Source organism: Mesocricetus auratus, unplaced genomic scaffold (genome assembly GCF_017639785.1).
Source record: "Mesocricetus auratus isolate SY011 unplaced genomic scaffold, BCM_Maur_2.0 Super-Scaffold_100011, whole genome shotgun sequence".
Lineage (NCBI taxonomy): Eukaryota > Metazoa > Chordata > Mammalia > Rodentia > Cricetidae > Mesocricetus > Mesocricetus auratus.
The window spans coordinates 27,510,472-27,536,822 of record NW_024429195.1 but is presented as its reverse complement, the minus strand read 5'-3'; the positions used below and the strand labels follow the sequence as shown (position 1 = coordinate 27,536,822).

General features: G+C 41.3%; 2 protein-coding genes across 4 annotated transcripts in view; both read right to left on the bottom strand.

Moving 5' to 3' along the window:
- Positions 1-17,342, bottom strand: part of Mccc1 (methylcrotonyl-CoA carboxylase subunit 1) — a 41,011-nt gene extending 23,669 nt beyond the window's left edge. The window contains exons 1-9 of one of the 3 annotated variants that reach the window (XM_040754498.1): positions 17,163-17,301; positions 14,502-14,548; positions 13,560-13,615; positions 12,937-13,073; positions 9,070-9,165; positions 7,038-7,159; positions 6,395-6,542; positions 6,189-6,310; positions 1,124-1,235 (exon numbers count right to left, since the gene is read on the bottom strand). In XM_040754498.1, coding sequence (XP_040610432.1) covers positions 1,124-1,235; positions 6,189-6,310; positions 6,395-6,542; positions 7,038-7,159; positions 9,070-9,165; positions 12,937-13,073; positions 13,560-13,615; positions 14,502-14,545 — 837 coding nt within the window. In that variant the 5' untranslated portion in view covers positions 14,546-14,548; positions 17,163-17,301. Of the gene's footprint in view, positions 1-1,123; positions 1,236-6,188; positions 6,311-6,394; positions 6,543-7,037; positions 7,160-9,069; positions 9,166-12,936; positions 13,074-13,559; positions 13,616-14,501; positions 14,549-17,162 lie in introns of all 3 variants that reach the window. The other 2 variants (XM_040754499.1, XM_040754497.1) reach the window with 2 other exon arrangements.
- Positions 17,343-20,596: 3,254 nt separating this feature from the next.
- The window catches only part of LOC101843307 (ankyrin repeat domain-containing protein 26-like), a 38,733-nt gene continuing 32,978 nt past the window's right edge, over positions 20,597-26,351 (bottom strand). Inside the window, exons 9-10 of the mRNA XM_040754500.1 lie at positions 23,465-23,510; positions 20,597-20,884 (exon numbers count right to left, since the gene is read on the bottom strand). Coding sequence (XP_040610434.1) covers positions 20,829-20,884; positions 23,465-23,510 — 102 coding nt within the window. The 3' untranslated portion in view covers positions 20,597-20,828. The remainder of the gene's footprint in view (positions 20,885-23,464; positions 23,511-26,351) is intronic.

The following is a 26,351-nucleotide window of genomic DNA, read 5'->3' as shown; positions in this document are numbered from 1 at the left end:
TAAAACCAAAAAAAAAAAAAAAAAAAAAAACCATGTACATTAGATAACAGTGTATATTAAATAAATGCATTAAAGATAATACACCAATTTGTCAATATATCAAAGCTGAATGCTTCTGCTAGTAATGTCTATGAACTGCAGATATTTCTCAATACAATTACATATCTTTATCCCTTGTATGCAAAGCAACTTTCATAACTATATATGAAAAAAGATCAGTATTGACCGGGCATTGGTGGCACACGCCTTTAATCCCAGCCCTCGGGAGACAAAGGCAGGCAAATCTCTGTGAGTTAGAGTCCAGCCTGGTCTACATAGTAAGTTCCAGGACAGGCTCCAAAGCTACACAGAGAAACTGCTTCAAAAAATCAAAACAAAACGAAACAAAAATGAAGCTGGAAAGCTGGGTCAACAGTTAAAAGTATGTACTGCTCTTGTAGAAGGTTACAGCTTGATTCCCAGAACCCATATCAGGCCTCTCACAACCTGTAGGGGAACTCAAGGGAATCTGACATCACTTGTTTCTACAGGCACTGTTTAAAACCATGTTCTACCATCAGACATTTAAGCAATCACTGGTGGGAAGGACACAAGGCCCCAACCTTACACAAAGAACTGTGGGCAACGGAAGAATGCTGAGAGGGAGAAATAATCTTCCCCAGGAACAGCACAACAATTGGTTATCCATTCCAAATGGCGGGCTCTGAGGACATACATACAAGTAACATTTCACAGAACGAGCAGGATAGGAGATATATATATATATATGTGTGTGTGTGTATATATATATATATATGTATATATATATAATTAAGTTTTACTGAAGTTGTTCACAGGTACTTCAAATATATAATATATTCTAGAACAAAAATTCTAGTTTGAATAGTGTAAGAACAAACTAGTTAACTAGAAACCTGGGTCTGGTCCCAGAACAATAACCACCCCACCCCAGGCCATCCCCCAACCTTCATGGGTCCTCAGCTCTGCACCAAAGTCTTATCACTGCATTACTAGTCAGATACTAGGGGTGGGAGATGCTTGTGTTACAGATCAGATGTGAGAATCAGATTGAACAAGGTTTACGCTCAAGAGAATCTCAGAAATGTCCTTTCAATTTCCTTACCGCTGGGGCCTCCTCAATTATCTTCTGATGTCGCCTCTGCACACTACAGTCTCTTTCAAACAAGTACACTGCATTGCCATGGTGATCACCAAACACCTGGACTTCCACATGCCTATTTCAAGAAGAAACCAATGTGTTAATATTCTTCATTAAGGGTTCAGACATTTCACATTTATCAACCCAAATTATTGACCAAAATGACCAAGATTCCTCCATTTTCTTGAGGAAGATATGATTCTGGATGCCATGTTGAGGTTATAGATTTAGAAACATAGCTACAATCGTGCAAAGTTCAAGTAAGAAGGTTTCTACTTGTATGACAGACACTAGAGAAAACAATCTATGTATCTGAAATGACTGGTATGTAAGAAGAATGAAAATACAGGTGACCCAAAATAGGGATTAATCACACAAAAAAAGCCAAAGACTGATAAAAATAGTTTATGAGCCGGGCATTGGTGGCACATGCCTTAAATCCTAACACTCGGGAGGCAGAGGCAGGTGGATCTCTGTGAGTTCAAGGCCAACCTGGTGTACAGAATGAGTTCCGGGACAGCCTCCAAAACAATACAGAGAAACCCTGTCTCAAAAAACCACAAGGAAAAATAGTTTATGAAAATTAATTACAAACTATAGTTTGTAAAATGCCAATAATAACCAGCTTTAAAAAGCAAAAAAAAAAACTTTTACTTTTATAGTCAGATTTTATAAACAAGAGAAGACTGAAATCAAAGTGTCTCATCTATAAAGGAACTAAAAAGAAAGTGAAATAATTAAAAATAAATGTAGATCATTAGTATTTCAAGAGTATATTGACATTAAATCATGAAAAACCAAAAGGCAATTTAATATTGAGTTTAAAAAAACTAGCAAAAATCTGACGAGTCATACTGAGAGTGAACATATGTTATGCCTATACAAATAATGCCGATACATCACATTATTTATATAGTTGTAGCTAACTACCCAGGTCTAGTGAAGCCATGGGTCGTGGAGAAGAACCTACAAGCACCACTTTACTAACCCAGCATAATCCCTAACACAATCTAAACATCTGCCTGCATATCCACAGGTAAGTGTAGTCCTCACCTCTCATTAAGGAGACTTCTCTTTGCAACAACAGATGGAGACCACTACAAAAACCCTAACCAAACAAAAATACAGACTTGTGGAGCCTGTTCCAAATGGATACATCTACAAATCACTCCTGCACAGTCAGGGAACACTGTGGAAGACGTAGAGGGACAATTGTAAGGGGCAGAGGGTCAGGGAGTTTTCTGTGAGATTGCATCTCTTAGTAACATCAGAAGCTATACCCATAAAGTCTCACCAACATGACTGCCTAAACATGAGCTGAACAAGAACAACAGACGTGCCAAAGGGATGGTGGGAAGGACACAACCTTACACAAAGAACTGTGGGCAACGGAAGAATGCTGAGAGGGAGAAATAATCTTCCCCAGGAACAGCACACCAATTGGTTATCCATTCCAAATGGCGGGCTCTGAGGACATACATACAAGTAACATTTTTCAGAACGAGCAGGATAGGAGATATGTGTGTGTGTGTGTGTGTGTGTGTGTGTGTGTGTGTGCGCGCGCGTGTGTACACATATATGTTTATCTATATATACACACATACACAATAACAATGAAAAAGGCTATGATTTTGAAAGAGAATGAGGGGTATGTAGGAGGGTTTGGAGAGAGGAAAGGAAACAGAGAAATGTTATAATATTAATAATGAAAGATAAATACTAAATAAAAAGAAATAAACACTAAAAAGAGAGAGGAAAAGTAATTGTCATTGTTTGCATATCATGATTGCTGGGGTTTAACCCATAACCAATTGGCCCTGCTGCCCTGGGCCTTTGACAGCTCACCAAAGTAGAAGGCATGACAGAGCCAAGTACATCTCCAAGCTACGAAAGGAAAGGAAGGGGTAGGTCCCATTGTCTCTTCCAAGGGCACACCCTCCAGGACCAGCCTTCTCTTCCCCCAAGGAATGTCAAGCTGGAGACTAAGCCTTCACACACAGGTCTTTGGGGGGCATTTCCACCCCCATGGCTTCTATGTGTCTTTCATGTTAAAGTTCACAAGCACAGGAGTGGGTACTTAGCTACTGATTCAGATAGTTGGTTATTTGTCCTACTGCTATGGTTTTTTGTCTGTCACTAATTTTGGAAAATCCTTAACAATAACTACTTCAAGTCATTTCTCCTTTTTTTTTCTTTCTCTATTCAAGTATCATAGAATACCTTGAAGATACTTCTGTTGTGGGCTTTATTTTTAAATTTTTTTTCTTGTGACATTTGTGCCTGGGGAGTATCCAATGCCCTATGTTCAGACCAGTAATTCTTTCCTTTGCTGCCCATTTCCAGATGTTGAAAACCAATCCAATGTGTTCACTCCTAATACAGTACTTTCTTCTTACTCTCTTTTTCAATATCTCTCTGATTCTCATTTGTTCTGCCACGTTTTTTTTTGTTGTTGTTGTTGTTGTTTGTCAGATTAAAGTCTGTAATGAATTAATAAGTACTTTAAATTCCCAATTTGGTAGTACTTAAATGGAGACTCGGCTGTTTAGTTGAGCCGCTTTCTTTCTTGAGGACACACTTTCTGCTGGCCTCGCGATCTTTTCTTTTTTTCTTGTCAGAAATTGACAGGACAAAACCCTCATGACCTAACACATCCACAAGGCCCCAATCTCTTTAAAATGCTTTCTTAGTCCTGGGGGTTGAACCCAAAGCCTTGCAAATGATGCTTTACCACCAAACTGCAACCAAGATTTTGTGGTCATTCTGGCTGTTTAGCTTTCACAGATACATATAGATCATAGCTACATGACAGAAAGTTAGTATAACATTAAAATTAAATTGGTTATTCCGCAGTCCATGATTCTGCTGTGACCTCATAAGTGTCTCTTTTGTTCTTTTTTTTCCTCTTAGGTGAAACAGTTAACTAGAGGGTGCCCCTCTTACTGTATAAGACTTATGTAAAGGGAATCCTTTTCCTTGGAGAGAAGCCTTCCCGCCAGCCTGGTTCTAGGGCCGCATCAACCCTGACCTCCACCAACCGTCTCTTTCTGACCCACACACCACCACAGACTTGAACATGGTTCCCTGGGAAGATGTGTTTGTTAAGGAGAATAGAATATTCTAGGCCTATTATAAAATACTTTTCCCTCCCATTCCTCCAAATCATGAGGTAGATTTGGAATTTCCATGGAAGTTGGCGCACACATTCCAAGGGGAGCTTCTCTTTCAAGCTGGTTGCTACTGAAGTTGCCAGACTCTTCTGGAAATTCCTATGAAGTCTCAGGGCTTCAGCAGCTGCAGCTGCAGGTATGGGGGTCCTCAGCTGCAACTTGTGCTCACAGGCCTGTCCAGATTTCAGGGTGGTCTGCTCTGTGGCTTCAACTCTTCCATGAGTCTAAATGTCACTGTCTTTCATGGTGTTCAGTTTTTGTTTCTGTTTCCTCCTGCTTTCCCGAATATCCAACCTCTTCACACAACAGAGATGGAGTGCGTTTGTCAAGTCCATTGACTCTCGCTCATGTTTTCATCGCTCTGTGGAAGATGCTCTAGTGGGGACTCCGGGTCATGAAAGAAACACGTGGGTCTACACCACACACAGTAGCTCTTCTCCGAGTCCCAGAAGAAGGAAACACCTTTCCTTTGGTACCTGTCTAAGGGAAGCTCACTTTCCTTTGGTACTTGTCTAAGGGAAGCTCCCTAGACTCAGGCTCTGTTATGGTTTCTGTAGTCACTGGGTCGCGCTCATTTTCTTGTCAGTGACCCTTCCTTGTGCTAACGTGGAGGTCCTAGAGCCAGTGTAGAGATGCATCTGACCAGTGGCTCCAATTCAACCAGTGTGCAGTCTGGTTAGAAAAGAGAGAAATATACACTGCTGGCTAGTCCAGGAATGTCAGGAGCACCAACATGTTATTTTCTTATGTATGTTTATAAGCCATCTAGAACACGTGTTGGATGAAAATGAAGACGGAATCTGGTTTTTCCTCTCTAAAACAATACACTTTGGAGATGTTTCCTATCCCAGCCCTTCAGATAAACAGTAATTCTGATCATCTGTGTAAGTACTGCCAGGAGTTCTCTGGAACTCTTTTCTGCAGGTTATAAAAACACACTGATTACTAAAGCATTCAAGTATTATTTTCACTAGAAATTACAGAACAGAAATGCTAACACTTACTTGACAGAGCGGGATGCAGTAGTGCCTGCCTGCATTCCCGGCACTGGGGAGGCAGAGACGGGAGGCTCAGGAGTTCAAGGGCTCTGCATAGTACATTACAGGTTACATTACAGGTTAGCATGTGAGCAGGCTGCATGGTGACACCATTTCATTTCATTTACTGTGTTATGCTCAGGTATATTTCCACTAATTTTTTTTTAGAGATTTACTTACTTTTGTTTCGTGTGTATGGGTGTTTTGCCTGTATGTATGTCTGTGCACCACACACATGCCTGGTGTCTGGCACACAGAAGCCAGAAGAGGTCATGGATCCTCTGTAACTGGAGTTACACGTGGTTGTGAGCTGCTGTGTGGGTGCTGGGAGTTAACCTCAGTTTTCTGCAAGAACAGCCAGTGCTCTTACCTGCTGACTGCTGAGACAGCTCCCTCCAGCCCTCCAGGTCTAAGTGTCACCAGTAACAAAGGGATTCTGGGATATCACCTCTGCAGGGCCATTCTGCCTTGAACAGAGGTACTAAGACAGAGTAATTGTTCACTGATATGGAAAGATGCCTGCAGTATAATATCATTGAATAACATTATAATGTTGTAAATTATTCTATTCACTGTTCTTTGGGGCATATTTTGTTTCTTATGTGTTTGAGGACGAGTTTTCTATTAACATAGAGGAAAATATTTAGATGCAAGCATACTGTCCTCTAACTCATAACTATATATGTGCAACTGGGGAACTTCAAGAATTTATATAGTATTACAAAACCATAGATTACAGAACATACATGTATTGCTTAAACACACACACACACACACACACACATACACACACACAGCCAAAAACTCAAACCAGGAGTCGACCTTGGTGTGTCCACGAACTTCTCCACCAGCATAGCATCATCATTGAAAGACTTCTTAGCTTCCCTGCGGGCCGATTCTAACTGCTCTTGGAATTCTTTTTCTGATCTAATGATCCTCATGCCCTAAGGAAAGAAACAATTGTGTAACCACAACATAAACACAGACCTCTAGCCAGAAATGGCAAGGATGGGTACCCACAACCTTACTTTTCCTCCTCCACCTCGCACAGCTTTGATCATAACAGGGTACCCAATTTTCCCAGCGTGTTCTTTCAGGCACTGGTCAGACTGGTCCTCTCCATGGTAACCTTCCACAACAGGAACTCCAGCAGCAGCCATGATGGACTTGGATGTGCTGTAGAGTAAAAACACAAAGATTCCCAAATACTGTGATATCATCAATAAATCACAGCTGTTCAAAGAGTCATTGCACAAGCAAAGGAGGGACTTCAGTCTGGGACCAATATCATCGCACACATTAAAACTCCTTGTTATACACTTGGCCTTACTTCATGTGGTAGCTAATCCCACCATCTTCTAATCCCGGTCAGCTAATACATACCTTAGAAACACTGATTACATGTATATTTTCCATAATTCAGTGGAATTTTCCTACATGCCAGAAGAGTAACAACAAAACAGCATAACTTTAGGACGTCTATTAATGGAGCTGGCAAGATGGCTCAGTGGGTGAAGTGCTTGCCCTGCAAGCCTCGAGTTTGGTCTTCAGAACCCACGTAAAGGGTGCTTGCCATGTGCACCTGTGTACATGCGTGTGTGCGCACACACACACACACACAATAACTGTTGTAATAAAAGAAACTACTTGAAATTGTCTTATAATGCTTACCTCTTTATACCCATATCTCTAATTGCAGATGAAGGAGGACCTATAAAAATAATTCCTTCTTGCTTACAAAGTTCAGCAAATTCCATGTTTTCTGAAAGAAAACCATATCCTGGATGGATGGCCTAGAAAGGAGAGAATGCACAATAACTTACTAGCTAGCACTCAGCTGGCAACCTTTGGTGCTGGGATGTGCCCTCCTCCATGGAGACCTCTCCAGATATGGCTGACAAGACATCAAGGCCTTTGTCATAACATGCTCTTGAAGAGATGCCTAGAACATTCATGTTGAAATTTTGAAACCTGTTTTACACCAGAAAAATCTATTTTATTTCTTTTTTTTTTTCACTTGATGCTGCCTCACATATGACATATGCTAGGAAAGTTGTCTACTATAGAGATACACCCTCGGCCTTGCATCTTTTATTGTAGTAATATATACAAAACCTACAAGGTACCAGTTCAAGCAATTTAAGCACGATTTGTACTGATGATACTCTTACTGTCATCAATACCTACCTCCAAAATGTTATTACCATCCTAGACATAATCCCTAAGACCAACTAGCCACTATTTCTCTTTCCATTTCTCTGAATTTACCAGTCTAGATGTCACCCTATCCATGGAATTATATAATACTTGTCTGTCTGTGGATTATATTTAACTTAGCATGTTTTCAAATTTAACCATGTAGTAACTTGTACCAGAATTTCTTTCATTTTTAAGGCTTATATTTCACTATGTGTGTATGTATGTATATATATATATATATATTCCACACTTGTTCATTCGCTAATCTGTTCACAGATATGTGAGTTGTCTCTACTTTTTAATCATCTATAAATAATGTGACTTTGAACCCTAGTGTATAAATATAAGCCCTTGGTGTACAAGTATGAGCCCCAGGTATAAAGTATCTGCAGAAAGCCAGACAACTTGAGTTTTATTCTGGAAGCCATGGAAAGGTAGAAAGAGAAAACGGACTTCACAAAGTTGTTCTCTAATCTCTACATTCACGAGCTGCCAATCCCTACATCACACACATACACACACACACACACACACACACACACACACACACCATTTTAAACAGATACACACATACATATATGCACACATTTATAAACATACATACATACATACATATATACACACAAACACGCACACACAACAAACACACATAAGCATATACAAACTCATACACACATGCACACATACATACACATAAATAAAATTTTAAAGTGGAATTAACAAACTTTGTAGACTCTCTAGAACAATCTATCTTTATATACACATTAAACCATTTTACCTTTATATGAACTTTTTAAAATTTTAATTGAATTTTAAAAATGCTTGGTATAAGTTAAATTTAGAAACATGATTAAGATACAAGTTTCCTTTTCAAAGACATATTTTAGGTTGAAAGATATTAAGTAATAGTTATTAAATAGTTATTACATCTTTTACAGTATTGTGCACGCACATGTACAGTGTGTGTGTGCATGTGTGTGTGTGTGTGCACACGTGCGTGCACATGTGGCATGCATGTGGAGGTCAGAGAACAACGTAAAAGAATCAGTTCTGTGCTTCCACTGAACTCAGGTTGACAGACTTAGCAGCAAGAGCCATGTCACCCACCCTAGAACCGCCCACACCTTAGTTTAGAACACCATCGTTACTAGGGACAGCAAAGAACTGTAGCCTGGGAAGAGGGATTTGTTTATTGCTTCTGTGAAAAACTGGTCTGAACTCAAACATTTCGTGTTCCAAGTGCTTGAATTTTGAGGTAGAAGAGCACAATTCTCTTAGTTCTAACTTATAGTTAGATTTTCCCTCCACCTACTTCCCAAAAGATTTCAAGTACAGAGCACCCAGCAAAAAAGGCTAAGGAAGGAGAAAGAATGTATACAGTTTACAAAGATAACTCAAAATCACATGTAAAAACTAGCTAAAGAGAAATGTCTGCAAAGAATCAATTTTGCATAAACTACAAAATTTACTTGCTTTGCATTGTAAAGTTTTTCACAGTTCTCACCTGTGCTGCAGAGCTCTTGGCGACTTGAATGATTTTCTCCATTGCGAGGTAGCTCTGCTGAGATGGAGCAGGGCCGATGGAATATGCTTCATCTGCCTGTTAAAGATGGAGTGGCTAGTTTGTACTTGCATATAGAACCACATCAGCCTCAGTTACCTATTATGGGATATTTACTTAACAAGGCAAAAATGCATTACATTTGTTTACAGTTTGGAGTATTACTTTGACTGTGTGAAGGTGTGTTACATTTGTTTCTGCTGCCTTTGTTAACAGTGTAAAGATGTGTTGCATTCAGTTCATTGTGCCTGCCTAAGGCACCTGATTGGTCTAATAAACAGCCTGTGTGCCAGGCTTGCAGTTGGGGAGTGTCCCTTACAGAGGGAAGACAGCCATTAAGCATTCACATACCAACGGAAGCTGTGACAAAGGCCCTAAAGGAGAAGGCAGGGACATAACAGTAGCAGAGACACGGGCTCTGGTCTGAGGGTGGCCAGGGTGAGCTAGCAGGGGCGGTTAGGGCAGGCTCCTTGGGTTTGGTAAGGACTTGGCCTGGGGATGGATGGAGAAAGTAAGCTTAGGAAAGGGACTGGAGAGCTTCCATGGAGAGAACACATACATGTGAAGGTCCAGAGGTGGACAGGAAACTGTCTGTGTAAGCAACCGAGGGTAGCTCACATGGTTGGGTTACAGTAAGTGGGTGGTCAAGACACCAGTGAAAACACAGATTTCATGAGGCCTCTGTGAAGTAAAAATATTTGGATACTTTTTCCTACTTGAACTCATAACGAGATTTGGGGATAAAAGTACAAAAAAGCAAAACCAAAATAGGCCAAAATTTATATTTTAACTTCACAAAACATAAGTCCATATTAATTCTGAAAATCATGGTGTTATAAAGCATGTGGGAACTTTGGCAGATTCCATGGCAGGTGAGGGTGACCAAGGCGGGGGACAAACACGCCAGGCAGACAGAGCTTAAGTTTTATTAGAAAGGGGAGGGAGGTGGAAGGAAAGAGAAAAGAGGTAAAGACACACAGACAGAGGACAGAAGAGAGGAGGGGGAGGGGAGGGGAGAGGAGGAGAGGAGAGGAGAGGAGAAGAGAGGAGAGGAGAGGAGGGGAGGGGAGGGGAGGGGAGAGGAGAGGAGAGGATAGGAGAGGAGGGGAGGGGAGGGGAGGGGAGAGGAGAGGAGAGAGGAGAGGAGAGGAGAGGGACAGGAAAAGTCCTGTCTACCCCAGGGGAACAGCAGGAAAGAGAGCAGATATAGGCGGAGGTCTTTCTTTTAAAGGGGTCCTTTGCACCCAGGCTGACCAGGGTACTGCCTGAATGCATTCTGCCAGGACAGGGGCAGGCCAGCATAATGCCTGAATCCTCACACATGGACAATAATACAATGGCAAATTGGTCTTGGGTATCACCCTTTCTTTATTACAGTCCTCTCCAGACATACTTTCCACTAAAGCCAATTCGGAGCATTTTTTTCATATCCATATTTTAATTTGTTCATATAAATATAAGCACACATACTTAGTTTTATACAAATAGAATCACATTATTTGCCTGTCTTCTGGAATTATTTTTTGGGTGCTTCTTTGCTGGCATACACTGTGTAGAACAGTTATACAGAATGGAGGTACCACAGCTCATTTAATCACAAGCCTCTTCACTTGAATTTGGGTAGCAGTGGCACAGTTCTAGACACAGGAAAGGATGAAACATTCTTTATATTCCTCTGTGTGCATTTATATGTGAATGTGCCCCCCCATGTTGGGGTCACAGACCTAGCAGAATGTTTGCAGGACAGGGTTGCAAATGTGTACATTTTAAAGTCCCTGGTTTGTTGGGGAAGTCCTGTTATTTGCCTGTGCATTTGTCAATAAAGTACTGTCTGGCCAATAGAAAACCTAGATAGGAGGGACTAGGAGTCGAGGAGGATTCTGGGAAGGGGAAACACAAGAGAGTCAACATGTAACCGCCATGGGGGTAGGAGCCCAGAACTATTCTCCGGTAAGAGACATACTTAGATTAACAATTATGGGGTAATTACTTAAAGCAGAGCTAGCCAGTAAGAGACAAGCAAGGCCAACAGCTTCATAATGAATATAGCCTCTTGTGTGTTTATTTGGGATTGAAGCGGCTCTGGAACCAGGCTGGCGGGAAGGCTCGTCTCAAGGAAAGCTTCTCTTAACACTGGTTCACCACCACCGGGATTTCACTAGCAAATATCTCCATCAACACATCAATTCTACCCATTTTCATCAACACCAAATATTAGCTGTCTGTCTCCTAAAGTATTCCTAACTTGATGGATCATAAAGCAATTAAACTATATGAACAAATTTTGGTTCAGAACTTGGTCTGGCCAAAATGCAAGACAGAGATCCTAAGAGGACCAGGAGGGAACAGGAAGAAGGCTCAGAAGGCAATGGCATGCTCCAGTCAAGACAAGAGAGTGGCCTGACTTCCGGTGCAGGTACAAGAGGGCAGGAGGAAGGGAGGGGAGTGTCTGGGAAGTGGAAGTAGCAGCCCTCAGTGCTCTCCAAACGAGGGAGGGATGTCATGTATAGAGTGGGAGTGGGAGTCATTTAAACATACCCAGGTCTCTACATCATTATTTTTATCAGCAAAGATATCAACTGGGAAGGGAAGTATCTAAGAACATCAAGCTGAGTATAGACGAAATAGATAGAGTTCAGTGTCAGGACATACCAGTTTGGTATCTGACAAATGTTCAAAGGGAAGGCTGAGCTACGGAAAGAAATTTGGGAGTTTTCCATGAAGTCAAAGGGATAGGTCAGGTGGTCTAGAATAAGTGAGAAAGGAGGGAGATCAAGACCGAGTCTTGACACCAGAGCTTCAACATTAACAGCTGAGTCCATACAGGCAAGTGGGGTCCAGAAAGGACTTTGAGAAAGGAGAGAAGGTTCAGAGACCTGAAAGGCAGGAGGAAATTTATTTCTAACAAGACGGAGTAGTTTTCTATGGTTTTAAAGAAAGGCCATTGAGGCTGCTCCAGGAACTCAAACTAATGCATACAGTCTTGCTGGGTGCTAAAGAGAGTCAGCAGCCAACCTCATCTATGCTGGAGTTCTGCCTGACATATAAGAACTAGTTATAACTGAAATACAAATCTCAGCCAGGCAGTAGTGGCGCACACCTTTAATCCCAACACTTGGGAGACAGAAGTGGATCTCTGTGATTTCAAGGCCAGCCTGATCTACAGTCAGAGCAGTTACACAGAGAAACCCTGTCTGGAAAAGCCAAAACCAACAACAAAGAAAACACAAACTTCAAAGGAGCTGGGTGTTTTTAACTTGGATCTTACTGATGAACTAAAGTTCAGAAAATTCAAGTGACTTGTCTAAGGTGACAACTGCTAACAACAGTTGTCTTGATCTTTTTGTCCGAGCATATTAGGGATCTGGAATTAAGCAATCATTGATGAGATCAAGTACTCTGCCTGTAAATAAGCATGTGACTAAGCACACTGGTTTAACCACTGTTACGTATTAAAAGTGTCTCTCAGATGTACTTAGTGAGTAGTGGGAACCTATTTACACAAACTTTGTTAACACTTGCAAGCATCAACTGTCATCGTAAAGAACTAAACTAGGGCCTGGAGAGATGGCTCAATGGTTAAGAGCACCGGCTGCTCTTCCAGAAGACCCAGGTTCAACTCCCAGCAACCACATGGCAGCTCACAACTGTCTGTTAACTCCATTTACATAGATCCGAAACTTCCCATGGCAAAACACTAAAGCACAAAAAAAAAAAAAAAAAAAAAAAAAGCAGAAACCTAAACTGGACACAAAAGCATACATGCAATTGCTAACAAGATTTTGTTTTGAGCTTTTAACATCAACATACCATATCTACATGCATGGAATTCCTGTCGGCCTCACTGTAAACAGCCACAGACTGTATGCCCATTCTTTTGGCTGTTCGTATCACCCTGCAAGCAATTTCTCCTCTGTTTGCAATGAGGACCTTGGCAATGCCTCTTCCTGTTAAGACAGCATGAAGTAAGACACAAGTGTTATCGGGAAATGAGAAATTAAAATAGGTTATAAGTCAGCTCTTAAGGGCTTGCTTTGATAAAACTGGCATACATTAGCCTAAAATCACATTTGAATATTAGACAATGGATTTCTTTTCTATTCACTAGAGTTCATAATATCTCTATTAATGCAAACTCAGTAAGATACATAAAGCTTGAAAAACCATAATGTATGATCTCCACGTGGAAGATTTTAGGGCATTTCAACCAAGAAGTGCAGTGTGAAGAAGACACGCCCTGGCTCTCTCTCAGCTTTGCTTCCCGCTGTGTCATGGGAGCATCCTGCTGTCACGTTCAGATGCCACCCTTCTACACTGCTGACATCTGCACTGCCAGCGGCTCCAGTCCATTCAGGTTTCTAGTTCTCTACGTCAATTTCCACTTGAATGTCTCCTTGTCAGCTTCACATCCGAGCTTCTAAAACATGGCTTACTGTGCTGCCTCCAAGATCTTCTCTCCACAAGCATGCTATTCTCAGTTCCCAAACTCCTGGAAAGATAAGACGATCACTGAATTTTCCCTGGAGGTCTGTCGTCACCCAGTCAAACCAGGAGGCTTCTCAGTGCTTTCCTGCACTGTTTCTTGAAATGCTGCTGTTTTTCATTCTTTCCCATTGCTAGAATCCACCTTTATTAATCTAAACCTAATCAGCACAGGCATTTCAAACATGTCCAACGACATTGGTCCACTTCTTTTCCAATCAGAACAGTTCTCCCAAGTTCATTTCTTAGAAAGTCATTTATATGGATTATGCCCTGTATGATTCATCCATAAGATAAGCACTTATGTAATCAGATTTTATAAAGAAATGATACAGTATAGTGGGCAATGATCCCTACACTATCGCCTGTACTGTCACTAGATGATTTATATTGAATCCTGAGTACCTAAAAGACTCACTATTTCCTTTTGTTTCAACCATGGTAATAAAATTGTCTCATCTAGAAAAAGGATATGATAAACAGTTCCATCATCACACATAAGATAAATGCTGACAATTTAAGGTTTTCCTTTTTAAAAAAGTGTTTTTTTTTTGTTTGTCTGTTTTGTTTTTGTTTTTGTGGCCAGGAGGTGGAGGCAGGAGGATCTCTGTGAGTTCAAGGCCAGTTTGATCTGTAGAGTGAGTTTTCATATAGCCAGGGCTATGTATAGTGACCCTATCTTAAACAAACAACTTAAAATGTTCTCTACTCAATAGCAAAAATGATTGTATTTTAAAAGCAAAATTGGTGACTTAGTAATCAATAAGAAAATTATCACAGAAATACAAATATATGAAGGCTTATGAGAGCTAATTCTATTGTGTACAAATTAAAGATTAAGCATTTCTTTTTCTTGGCTCAAACCCTAAAGCAATGTTAAAGTCTGCCAGTACCTGGGGTTGTTCCATACTTCATGGTTCTCTGTTTCCAAGCCCATTCCCTATAAAATAAGTCCAAATGCAATTATAATTAATCAGAATATACCAGATCAGCTACTGCTCTTTCAAAACATGTCAGATACAGTAAAAGGTTAGCTTTAAGCCCATTAGCAAGGTGATTTAGTAGGACTCTCCATGGAAAGAAAACCTGTCTAGAACCTGGGAGACTGAGTTCTGGCCAGTTTCCCTTTGTGCTGAAGTCTTTGAATGAGTCACCTACCCTGTTTAATATCTGAAGCTGGCATTTGTCCAGAGAGACAATTAAAGGCAAAGGTGCTTTAAAATCATAGACCTCAGCTTTTTAAAAGCCTTCTTTTGGACTGTAAGTAATAGTGAACAACCACCCAGCACCCACACCATTAGAATCATCAAGGAAGATTAGTCACTCTGCATTTTGATGTTATCTGTTCTACTTTATTAAATCAAATATGCTAACTACAATTTGAAAATATAAATTGAATGCAAAACCTCTGATAGGACAGTCTTGACAATAAGCCAAAGAAATTAAAGAGAGGAAGCTGAACAAGGATAACGGAAATAGGAAATGTTGGCTATGGCCTAGTCCCCACCTGCTACTTACTCTTCAATACTGCTTGCCACAGTCAGATCACTCTACAATGGAGTTTCTCAGTCTTTTTTTATTAATACCCTCCCAATGAGAAAACTTTACACGGTAAGGAATACATTTTACAAATAGACAAATTTGAGTTTTAGAGGGCCACAAACATGCTAGTCAAGTGCTTAACCTATAGCTCCCATTCTGTGAGAGGCAATCTTGAAGATAATTCTCAGTTTTAAAGTATAAAATTTTTCCAAGCAAAATCATAGCTGTATATACTGATGAGCTTACTTCTGTCATAAAGCACAAAGATCACACTATATACTAGAAATTATACAACTGCAACAATATGCATATACCCTTTGCATGTAACTATGCAACCATCAGGACTATTTCCCAAGGGCTTCTTGAGGAACACTATACACTCACTATCTTGGGAGGCACACTTAATCAGATATTGTCAGTCTTGAAGCCTATTGGGAGACCTATGTCTTTAGCTTGAGAGCCCTACAGATGGTTTCCCCCAGGAGAATGGTGCTGTCTTAAATCTTTTCAATTCAGCCCACCTCACTTTCTTGATTTTCAAGGAGGATCTTTATGAGACATTTTCCAGCTTGGAGCACTGACTTCCCTTTGACCTCTTCGGGTAAGTTAAGGTTTAAGGCCTTTGCAGGCATTTGTGCCTATGAAATGGCAACTTCATAATGGGGCCACTGACAGCCTAAAGCATTTTCCTTTTAACTAATATAAAGACTGATACAGACAGAAAGACATACCTCTTACCTGCAGTCCTCTATCCTGACAAAGTTATGATTGCTCTATCCTATCTTTACAGTTATTTTTGCTACATCTTAAAACATTTAAACAAGATAAGCAAGTTGCTGCCATGAGATAATTACACTGATTAAGACAGCATCTATACTCATGCCTACAATCTTAATACTAGGGATTCTTTTTTCCTGAGATATTGGAGGAATCATGACTGGTTAAAAAAATCCTATGCTGGAAAGATTTTTTAATTCTAGAAACTTTTAACAGGATGACAGCTACCATAGATTTTTTTGGAGACAATAAGCAGACTTTGGGAGAGGAGAGAGGAGAATGAGTATGGTGATATTTGGGAACCTAAGAAAGAAAACAGCATTAACACTAGCTTCACCATCTTTCTTATTTAAAATATAGAGGTGAGTCTAAGAATTCACTGACAATTTAGGTATCTACCACTGTTTGTTGATGATAAAAGTGTTGATTCTTCAAAGTGTTTATTGACTAAATCATATGGACCTTATCTGGTTAAATTTTTATCCCCTAGTTAATTTGAACAAAAAAGAGGACTAGCATCATATTAATATTAGTTCTGCTAGATATGAGCACCATCACCTCTTCCTAGAAGAAAGTGAAGCAAAGATATTAGGTAACTTGGCCACAGTCAACCATGCAGTGAGCCCTAACAGTGGACACAGCCTTCTGCCCCGAGGGCAATCTTGCCCTCGGGCGGGCACTAAGCAGCTGCCTTTCCAGAAGGTGGGAAGGTGATGGTAATGTGGAAGCAATCTACCTACACGACTCTGGGGTTTTCACTGCAGAAGTTACTGTCCCCGTGGAGCTTCATCGCCAAAAGGATCTGGGGGACAAGTTAGTCATCTGACAGCTTTGTTCAAACTTGTGAACAGATTCTACAAAACTCCTTAGCCCCCTGCAACGTCGCTCTCATTAGTTAAGAGTCTTTCCAGCAATGGGAATCCTTCTATGAACCGCACTCAAGATGGGGAAACTGAGTTGAAAGAAACTTTGGGAAGGGGGTCCTGGCCGACGCCTCTAGCTGTGCACGCTTCGGTAGCAGTAATGTGCGGGGTGCCAAAGCAGGCAAGCTCAGAGGGCCACCCTCCCAGCCTCAGAACTGAAACCAGTCAGTGACACAGGAACCAGGGGGACAGCGGAGAGCCTGTAACAGGCAGAGGTGGAACGGCGCCCACCAAAACCACGCAGATACTTAAAGGGCCGCTCACGTGACCCAGCGCCCCGCAACCCGCCCTTGCACCGAGCCCCACCGTCACCTCGGCTGCAGCAGCAGGACAGGGACCCGCCGCAACTGGTTCCTATCTACCACAGCCAGCAGCGCCGCCGCAGCCATCTCTGCACAGCCGGGGTGGACACCAAAAGCTGCCCACGTCCTCCTGAAAGCGTCCCTCGCCTCGCAAGCCTCCTGTCCCCCGTCGGCCACCGTTGCACAAAAGAACTGGTGGGCGTCTCCGCAAGAGCCAATCACAGACCCGGGTATGTCAAAGGCACCGATTGGCTGACTGGACCATGTGCCGGGGGCGGGGACGGTGGTTGTGAGGGGCGGAGCTGCACAGCCTTGCGCTGGAGGCGGAGCCAGCTCGCCTACTGTTTATGGAGTCCGCCTCGCAGAGCTGAAGACACTGAGGCTTTGTACTCAAAAGGCAAGCATTCTCACTGAACACCAGGAAAAAGGGGAAGTCGAAACTGAGTGACAGAAAATCTAGAAAATAAAGACAGTAAAAATATCTGTAGATGATTATTGGAGACATCTGGGACAGGGTTCATGGGGGGGAGTGGCATGGTAAAACAGCTAGTTGAATGAAGGCTTACAATTATAAAAAGAAACCCGGCACAGTGGCAAATATTTGCAAACCCAGAACTAAAGAAGCAGAAGCAGAAGGATTGTGGTGAGTCGTGGGATTGACTACACAGCCTGAGCAATACAATGAGGTCCTCCCTCAAAAGATAAAATAAATACAATATAAAAAATAAACATAAATGCAGCGGGAAAACAGGTAAAGACAAATAAATTAATGGATTCAGAGCATTAATACCTTTGTACTAATGAATCCAATGTGAGAGTTAGCTACATTTTGAGTTTTAATTAATATGCCTAAGAGATCCATGAAACAAAAATGCCTCTGATCTTGCAAGTCCCTAGGCCAAGGACAGATAGTTCCTGAAATGCTGGAGATATTGTTTCTTTGACCTTACACTCCATGTGCTTGGTCACAGAAGACTCACAGTCAGGAAATACATCAGGATGTATGGCTGCATCTGATGGAAATACTTACGCCCAGCAAACCAAGGCCTGGGCCGTTTTACTGGGAGACCAGAGATGGACCTGGCCAGAGAGTCCATCCTTGGAATATTTTGACACTAGGCTTTGTTTTTGTTGTTGTTGCTGCTGTTTGGGTTTTTGAGGGGTGGGGGGCAGTGTTAAGAGAGGGTTTCTCTGTGTAGCATCCTGGAACTCACTCTGTAGACAAGGCTGGGATTAAAGGCATGTGTCGCCACTGCCTGGCAACACTCTTCATAAAAATTGTCAATTTATAATTTAACCTGCCAAATTATTTCATGACTCTCAGCACACAGAGAAGACGGTAGCTGGCCACGAGGGAACCATTCTGAGCCAGCACCTTGGCTGCAGGCTGGAACCATATAATAGAGGACTGAGCCCCACTAGTGCCTAAGCAGAAATTCAACTCATGGAGGAAGACTGAGACACTGTGACAAGTGACTAGGTACCAGAGACAGCAGCACAGAGAATAGCATGACAGAAGCCAGTTGGCAGAGAAAGACTGGATACCCTTCCCAACCCAGGTGTCAACAAATGGAGTATGCCTGAGAAAATTCTACATACAAATACAAATGTGGGAGAGACATGAAACTCTTGACCCCTACTAAATCTCCCCCAAAACAGTGCCACGAACTGGGAAAAAATACTGAGGACTATGGGGAACATTTCTATACAAACCTTTGCAGGTGTCTATTGGTGAGAATGGGGTGTTGAAATCACCCACCTACTTGTACTGTGTTGGGATCACTCTGTGGGTTTAGATCTACTATGTCTTTCTATTATGAATTGGGGTTCCCTTGTGTTTTGTGTGTATGTGTTAAGGATTGTGCCCACGTTCAGGGGTCCTATGTCAGTTCCCTAGCTGTCAGACCGGGGTCCATGAGTTCCCACTTGCTCAGGTTTCTGTGGGTTTTCCCATCGTGGTCTTGACCCCTTTGTTTGTCACTCCTCCCTCTCTGAGACTGGATTCCAGGAGTTTGGCTCAGTGCTTAGCTGTGGGTCTCTGCTTTTGCTTCCATCAGCTACTGGATGAAGACTCTAGGATGGCACACAAGGCAGTCATCATTCTCATTATGGGGGACAGGCATTTAAGGTAGCCTCTCCACTATTGCTTACATTCCTAGTTGGGGTCATCCTTGTGGATCTCTGTACAATTCCCTAGTGCCAAAATTCTCTTTAACCCTACAATGACTCCCTCTATTGATGTTCTCCTTTCTTGCTCTTCTCTATTCCTCTCCCCACTCAATCTTCCTCATCCCTCATGTTCCCCTGCCTCTTCCCCCCTCCTCTTTCTCCTACCTCCCTTCCACCCCCCCCCATGTGGACAATCTATGGGGCCTCTGGCAGGGAACCAGGATATATCCCTAGTGCACAAACGGGGGAGCCCATTACCTATGAAGGGATACTTCCTTAACCTAGGTAGACAGGGGAGGGCCTAGGCCCTGCCCCAAATGACTTGACAGATCTTGATGATCCCTCATGGAAGGCCTCACTCTCCCTGGGGAGTGGATGGGAGTAGGATGGGGGGATCAGTGGGGGGCACTGGAGGATGGAAGGAAGAGGTAACTGGGATTGATATGTAAAATAAGATTGTTTCTAACTTAAATAAAATTTATAAAAAAATATAAGATTCTAGTGTGAATAAAAAAGAAAACTCTTGCATTCATATTCATTAGAGATATTAGTCCATAATTTTATTTTTTGTAGGGTGTTTGTCTGGTTTCGTATTAGAATAATGCTAGCTTTTACAAAAAAGAATTCTGAGATGTTCTTAATTTTCTGCTTTATGGAATACCTTTAGGAGTGCTAGTGTTAATTCTATTTTGAATATGGGGTATAATTTTGTGCTGAATCCATCAGGCCCTGGGCATTTTTTAGTTGGAAGATAATTCATTGGGTGTTATGTGTCTATTTAAATTATTTCTTTTCATCTTGATTTAACTTTGGCATTCCATATATCTCTAGAAATTTACCCATTTCTTTTAGATGCTCTGGTTTGGTGGAATAAAGATTTTAAAAGCATGTCATTATGACTGTCTGAATTTTCACAGAGTTTTTTGCAACATCTGCCTTTTTATCCTTAATTTTGGATTAAGTTGAATTAAAATGTGTTGGCAGTGGTTATGATACCAGTATATCAAGATGATATTTAAACATTAGTATCTCCATAGATTGATAAAAATTGACAAATAAGCATCACTAAGGTGACTCTTTGTGCGCCACTGTAACAACTAACATTGAAGAAGTCTGAGTGCATAAAATTCCATGATACATGTATTAACTTGCAATGTTTACTTAAAAATTAGTTACAGTTCGAGGCCAGCCTGGTCTACAGAGCGAGTTCCAGGACAGTCTCCAAAACAAAACAGAGAAACCCTGTCTTGAAGAACCAAAAAAATTAGTTACAGATAGCAAAAATAGTTTAAAATATTTAATTTTTACCACTAATCTCTGATACAAAATATTCTTTAATGCTTTACACATATTGGAAAATAGTCCAAATGTCTCATAATAACAGCCAAATAACATACTAAAGGTAAAATGTTATATTTCAAATTTTATATATGTATATACATATACATATATATATATTAAAATCTCTACACACTCTTCTGATAGGTCCTTTAGGAAGACTCTGACTTCACATATGAGTAAATTCTAGAGAAGAAGTTTTATTAAGTCCAGATTCAGCAGTAGCTGCAAAGAAAAAGAAAATCTCAATGTCAAAGACTATGAATCAACAATGAGTTAGTTTTTAAAAATTTAAAAAAATCATCAGTGTGAATGAAGACAAATCTATTACATCCCACTGGTACGATAGTGCCATAACTGCTATGGAGTAACCAATTGCTTTCTGATTGGATTAGAGGCCTGTCCATAGGAGGAAATCGCCTGGCACTGTAAGCCTGATCAAAAGCCTTTGGTTAGTGTCTTAGTTAGGTTTACTATTGCTATGACGAAGCACCATGACCAAAGGAACTTTGGGAGTAACAGGTTTATTTGTCTTATGCTTCCATATCACTGTTTATCACTGAAGGAAGTTAGGGAAGGAACTCAAACAAGGCAGAAACCCAGGGGCCGGAACTGATGCAGAGGCCGTGGAGGAGTGGTAATTACTGGCTTGCTCCCCATGTGTTTGTTCAGCCTGCTTTGTTATAGAACTCAGACCGCCAGCCTGGCATTGACACCACCCACAATGGGTTGGGCCCTCCCTCTTCAATCACTAATTAAGAAAATGCCCTATAGGCTTGCATACAGCCTGGTCTTATAGAGGTGTTTTCTCAATTGATGCTCCCTCCTCTCTGATGACTATGCCCTGTGTGGAGGACAGAACCTACTATTGTTGTTTTGCTAATGCTCATGATGTCTATTGCCTACTAACTAGTTATGTTTATACCCACAGACCTGGGTTGGCCTCAGCATTCATCAGAGAACTTCTTTCTGCAGTGGACAGGAATCAATGGAGAGATGCAAACTGGTCAAAGTGCTGAGAATAAGACTGAGCACTCAGCTCTAAACAGGACACTTCCCCCAGCCAAGACTCAGAGAATAGCACAGAAAAGAAGGTGGAAAGAATATAAAAACGAGAGGATGGAGAGGAATGCTGTCTTCTAGAAATGAGATGCCTGTCATACTCATGAGCTCACAACATATTGGTCACGGGCACAAGACCTACACGAGACCAACATGTGGTACAGGTGGGGCTCGATGGTTTCTAGGCTCCACCCCTACTAACAGTTGCTAGCTGCTGAAGGAGAAGACTCACTCTTTGGGAGAATGTAGCCACTGGTTAGGATTCTTAGGCTCCAGTGGGTTGCTCCCCATCCATGCATATAGGCAGCACCAACAGAAGTTGGTGACTTGTAAAACAAAGATGAAGATGGGAGAGGCACATATTGGAGGAGATACAAGGAGAGATGGAGGAGGAAATGAAGTGTATATGTTTCTTGTATATCTGTATGAAATTCTCAAGAATAAAGAAAGATTAAAAATATTACAGTACAAGCTATTAAGTATAATTTGGCAGTAGTAACACACTCAATTAATTGTCAGTGTGATTAAATATCAGTACACCTGTTTTTCCCAGCCCTCGTGTATTTTTCAAGAGCCATTTAGTAAGGTGCTGTGACAAGTACCAGTAAGGTGAGGACTCTATAGTCCATTCCCCCACAATATAATGCTAAAAAACCAGGTAAGTCCATAATTTCTACATAGTCACAGATACACTTCTAGAACAAAGAGAGGGGACTCGCGTGCCTTTTTTTCGGTTTGGGTTTTTGGTGGAGGTGAAAGAATTGAGATCTGAAGGATAAGAAGGAAGTGGGGACAGCAGAAGGAGAGTGAAGACAGGTGAGGGAGTGGAATTCTGAGCAGGCTGCTTTGGCTAGACATGAGAGAAACAGGCAGAGCAGGATCTCTTTGCAGAGACAAGTCCTAAGTTCTGTCGAGAATAACATAGACATGGGTATTTTCAGTTCATGTAAGGAAATTTATGCTGTCTCTGAGGATAAAGGGTCAACAAATAACGAAGTAAGTTCTGAGAGATTTGAAATGACCCTTGTCAAGTGACAATTTATGAAGTGTGGGATTTTTTGTTGTTGTTATTTTGTTTTGTTGCTAAATTTTAGTAAACAAACTTTGGTTTCTTGGTCATAAATTGAGGAGATCACCATGCCATTGCAGTTTTAGTTTTAAATTATTTTTCGTTTATGAGATTATAATAATTTTTTCACTTCCCCCTTCCCTTTCCTCTCTCCAAACCCACCCCACACACCCCTAATCACCCTTTTTCAAATTCATGGCTACTTTTTTCATTAATTGTTGTTACACACACAAATACACACACACACATGCGCACACGCGCACGCATGCATGCACGTGTATATTACTAAATACATAAATACAACTTTCTCTTCCTATATGATGTTACTTGTATGTATGTCTTCAGGGCCTGACCATTTGGTATTGAATAACCAATTGGTGTGCTCTTTCGTGGGGCAGAGAGTTTCACGTGATGGAAAAAGTGAAGAGAGTGGGAGCCAGATAATGAGATACACAGGCTTTGAAGAATTTAAAGTGATAGGAAAGGAATAAATGATGAATCAATATACTTCTTCTCATTAAGAATGCTTGTGTTTTGCACACCTTTCCCTTGATTTTATAAGAACAAATATCAATGTAGAAACTACTAATGAAAGAGATAGTGTTAGCTATTTACACTTTATATCAGAAATTAGTTAATTAACCCATATTTAATGAATAAAATGTGACACCTACCTTGTCTTAATTCTCTAGTTATGCTTTGTTCCCACTCCTGCAACACCTGAAATCAGTCAAATATTATTTATAACATTTAAACTAAATAAGAGAAATTATGATGAGGATCATACACCATTCACCTGTGGCCTTTAAGGACCGTGGTAACAGATGCCTGCAATCCCTACTTACAGGAGGCTAATGTAAGAAAAAGTCATGAAACCTGGGATTCATAGTAATAAAAAGGTCAATTGGAATACATAGTGAGACTCTGTCTTTAAATTAAATGTAACTACAGTATGCAATGATGCATTCATTAATTTAAAAATGTTTATAAAAGACAAAGGAAAGCATTACCCTTAATTAAGACTTTTAGTGGTGGCTGGGCGCTGGTGGCTCACGCCTTTAATCCAGCACTCGGGAGGCAGAGGCAGGCGGATCTCTGTGTGTTCAAGACCAGCCTGATCTTCAGAGTGAGTCCAGGACAACCTCCAAAGCAATATAGAGAAACCCTGTCTCGAAAAACCAAAAAAAAAAAAAAAGATTTTTAGGGGTATACTTAGCTAGAAGAATATTCCACTGTGTTCCAAACAAAGTAAGAGGGACTATATGTATAACTATTGGATAACCCTTACTCTTTGTTGTGTGATATTTTATTTGTGTTCTGACTATAAAGCTTGCCTGGAGATCAGAGGGCAGAGCTAGCCACTAGTTAACCATAGAAACTGGGCAGTGGTGGCACACACCTCCAATACCAGCACTCGGGAGGTGGGGACAGGAAGTGATAAGATAGGGTAGAGACAGGATCTCAGCTTTTGGATGGAGGAAGAAGATTTTTTTAATTGATTAAGATTAATTAGATTCACAATTTAACTCTTCTTCTAGCTCATATCCATGTTTCAGGAAAAAAAAAGGGTTTTGGCTTTTTGAGGGAGGGTTCTTTTTTTTCCCCCTTCAGTTTTCCAAGAAAGGGTTTCTCTGTGTAGCTTTGGAACCTGTCCTGGCACTTGTTCTGCAGCCCAGGCTGGCCTCGAACTCACATATCCACTTGCCTCTGCCTCTCAGATGCTGGATTTAGAGGCTGCATCACCACCACCACCCAGCTCAAAAGTTGTGTTTTTAATACAAAGGTTAAATAAATCAACTCACTTTTTAGGCTGATTGCATTAGTTTATGACTCTTACCAAAATGCTACTCTTTATAAAAAGAGTATCTGTTTAAACTTTTTTTTTCACTTTAGTGTTTTCCTTAAAAAGAACTTTACATTTCCTACTGTTAGAAAATTAAAATCTGAGTCTATTTAGGTAAGATGATGAATTAGAAGCTACCTCCATATGATAAAGAGAATATAAAGATTCAGAATAGCAAGGAATGAACTATTCCAGAAACATAACAAGAGTGCCAAAACATTGGAAATCACAAAAAAAGACACTTGAAAAGTATAGAGAAACAAAGGGTGACAGGGACAAAGGAATAATGATCACATACCTCCCAATTTTGAGGAGGGGGAGGTCAATTTTCTTTCAAAAGGTAGACTATGTGGCCCTGGAGAAAAGAGACAAACTGTCCAGTTTGGAAGATACACTCATTCTTCATGTGTTTGTTCAACAGTCAAGAAGAGGTCTATTTGTCATTCCCAAGTCTCAGAGAGCTGGAATAGGCCATCATTTTGAGAGGGAATCTAATTTTTTAAGACTAAAATTCCTGGGTTCCTTGTATAAGGGTACAATTACATGTACAGAATCCCAGAGCCAACCTACCACAGCCTAAATGTAACATACAGCTGCAGGAGGCAGTCATGGAGAGAAGCTGACATGCCCTCTGAGGCTGGGAGACAAGCCTATCATTTGAAGGTGTCTACAGAGTCTCATCAGTCAAGCCTGAGGTCATCAGATCTCCCATCCTCTGAAGCCACCTATCACTTGAGATTCATGGGTGGTCAAACTGAAAACTCTGAAGTTTCAGTGTAATCAAAGATCAAAGCTCTGCTGCCTTTTGTGGGAAGTGGGGTGAGTCCTGAGTGAATACATGCTATTAACATGTCAAGGACTCCATACCTGCAGGCTCAGAGACATGAAAGCCTTCCTTGGAGGACTTAGTGTGAGTGTTGCCAGTGTTTGCAGAAAATGTCCTGTGGGAACACCAGACCTTGAGCATAGACCCACTTCCCCTTCTGCCTGGGAGTAGGCAGCTGTAAGACATGTTTACTAAAAACAATACAATGCCTGGGGGCATTAAGTTCCTGGAAAAGGCCTGCCCACAGAAACCACCCTGACCTCGACCTTGTCCAAAGACTAACCGCCCCTTCTGCCACACCCAGATCAGTTTCTGGGGTCAGAGCAGAACCAGCCAGGGGAGAGGAGAGAGCAGAAGCTTCTCTGGTGGGAGCCTTTCTTAGGAAGTTTTCTTGAACCTTTTTGGGGCCTGCTTAAAGTTTTCTTTATATCGTTGAACGAGTCTCTGTGTTGTCAATCCCCGACACCCTCCGCACGTGTTCTCGGACACAGGCCGCGCAGCAGACGCGACAATGTCCACCGTAGCTGTCTCCTCCTAGATAATTATGACCACAAGACTGCTCCCCTACAGAAATTGTTCCTACTGATACTACCTAAGCTTATCCCCTGGATCCAGTCAGATACCATAAACCCTGCCTCCTTGTGTATAAGTATGCCTTTCTGTTCAACTCTACGTAATAAACACAGTGAGTTTCCAGGGTGCTGCAATTTCTCCATCAGAGAACCAAGTCCACCCCATCCCAGCTATTCTATCTGTTTGGATGTTCATTTGTCTATCTTTTCTTCATTGCATAAATACTCCTAGTCAGGTCAAGTCTCTGGAGTCTATACAAGGATCCAGCAGTCTTGTCTCAGCAGCAGTATTTAATGCTGAGTGGGCTTTGAAGCAAGGA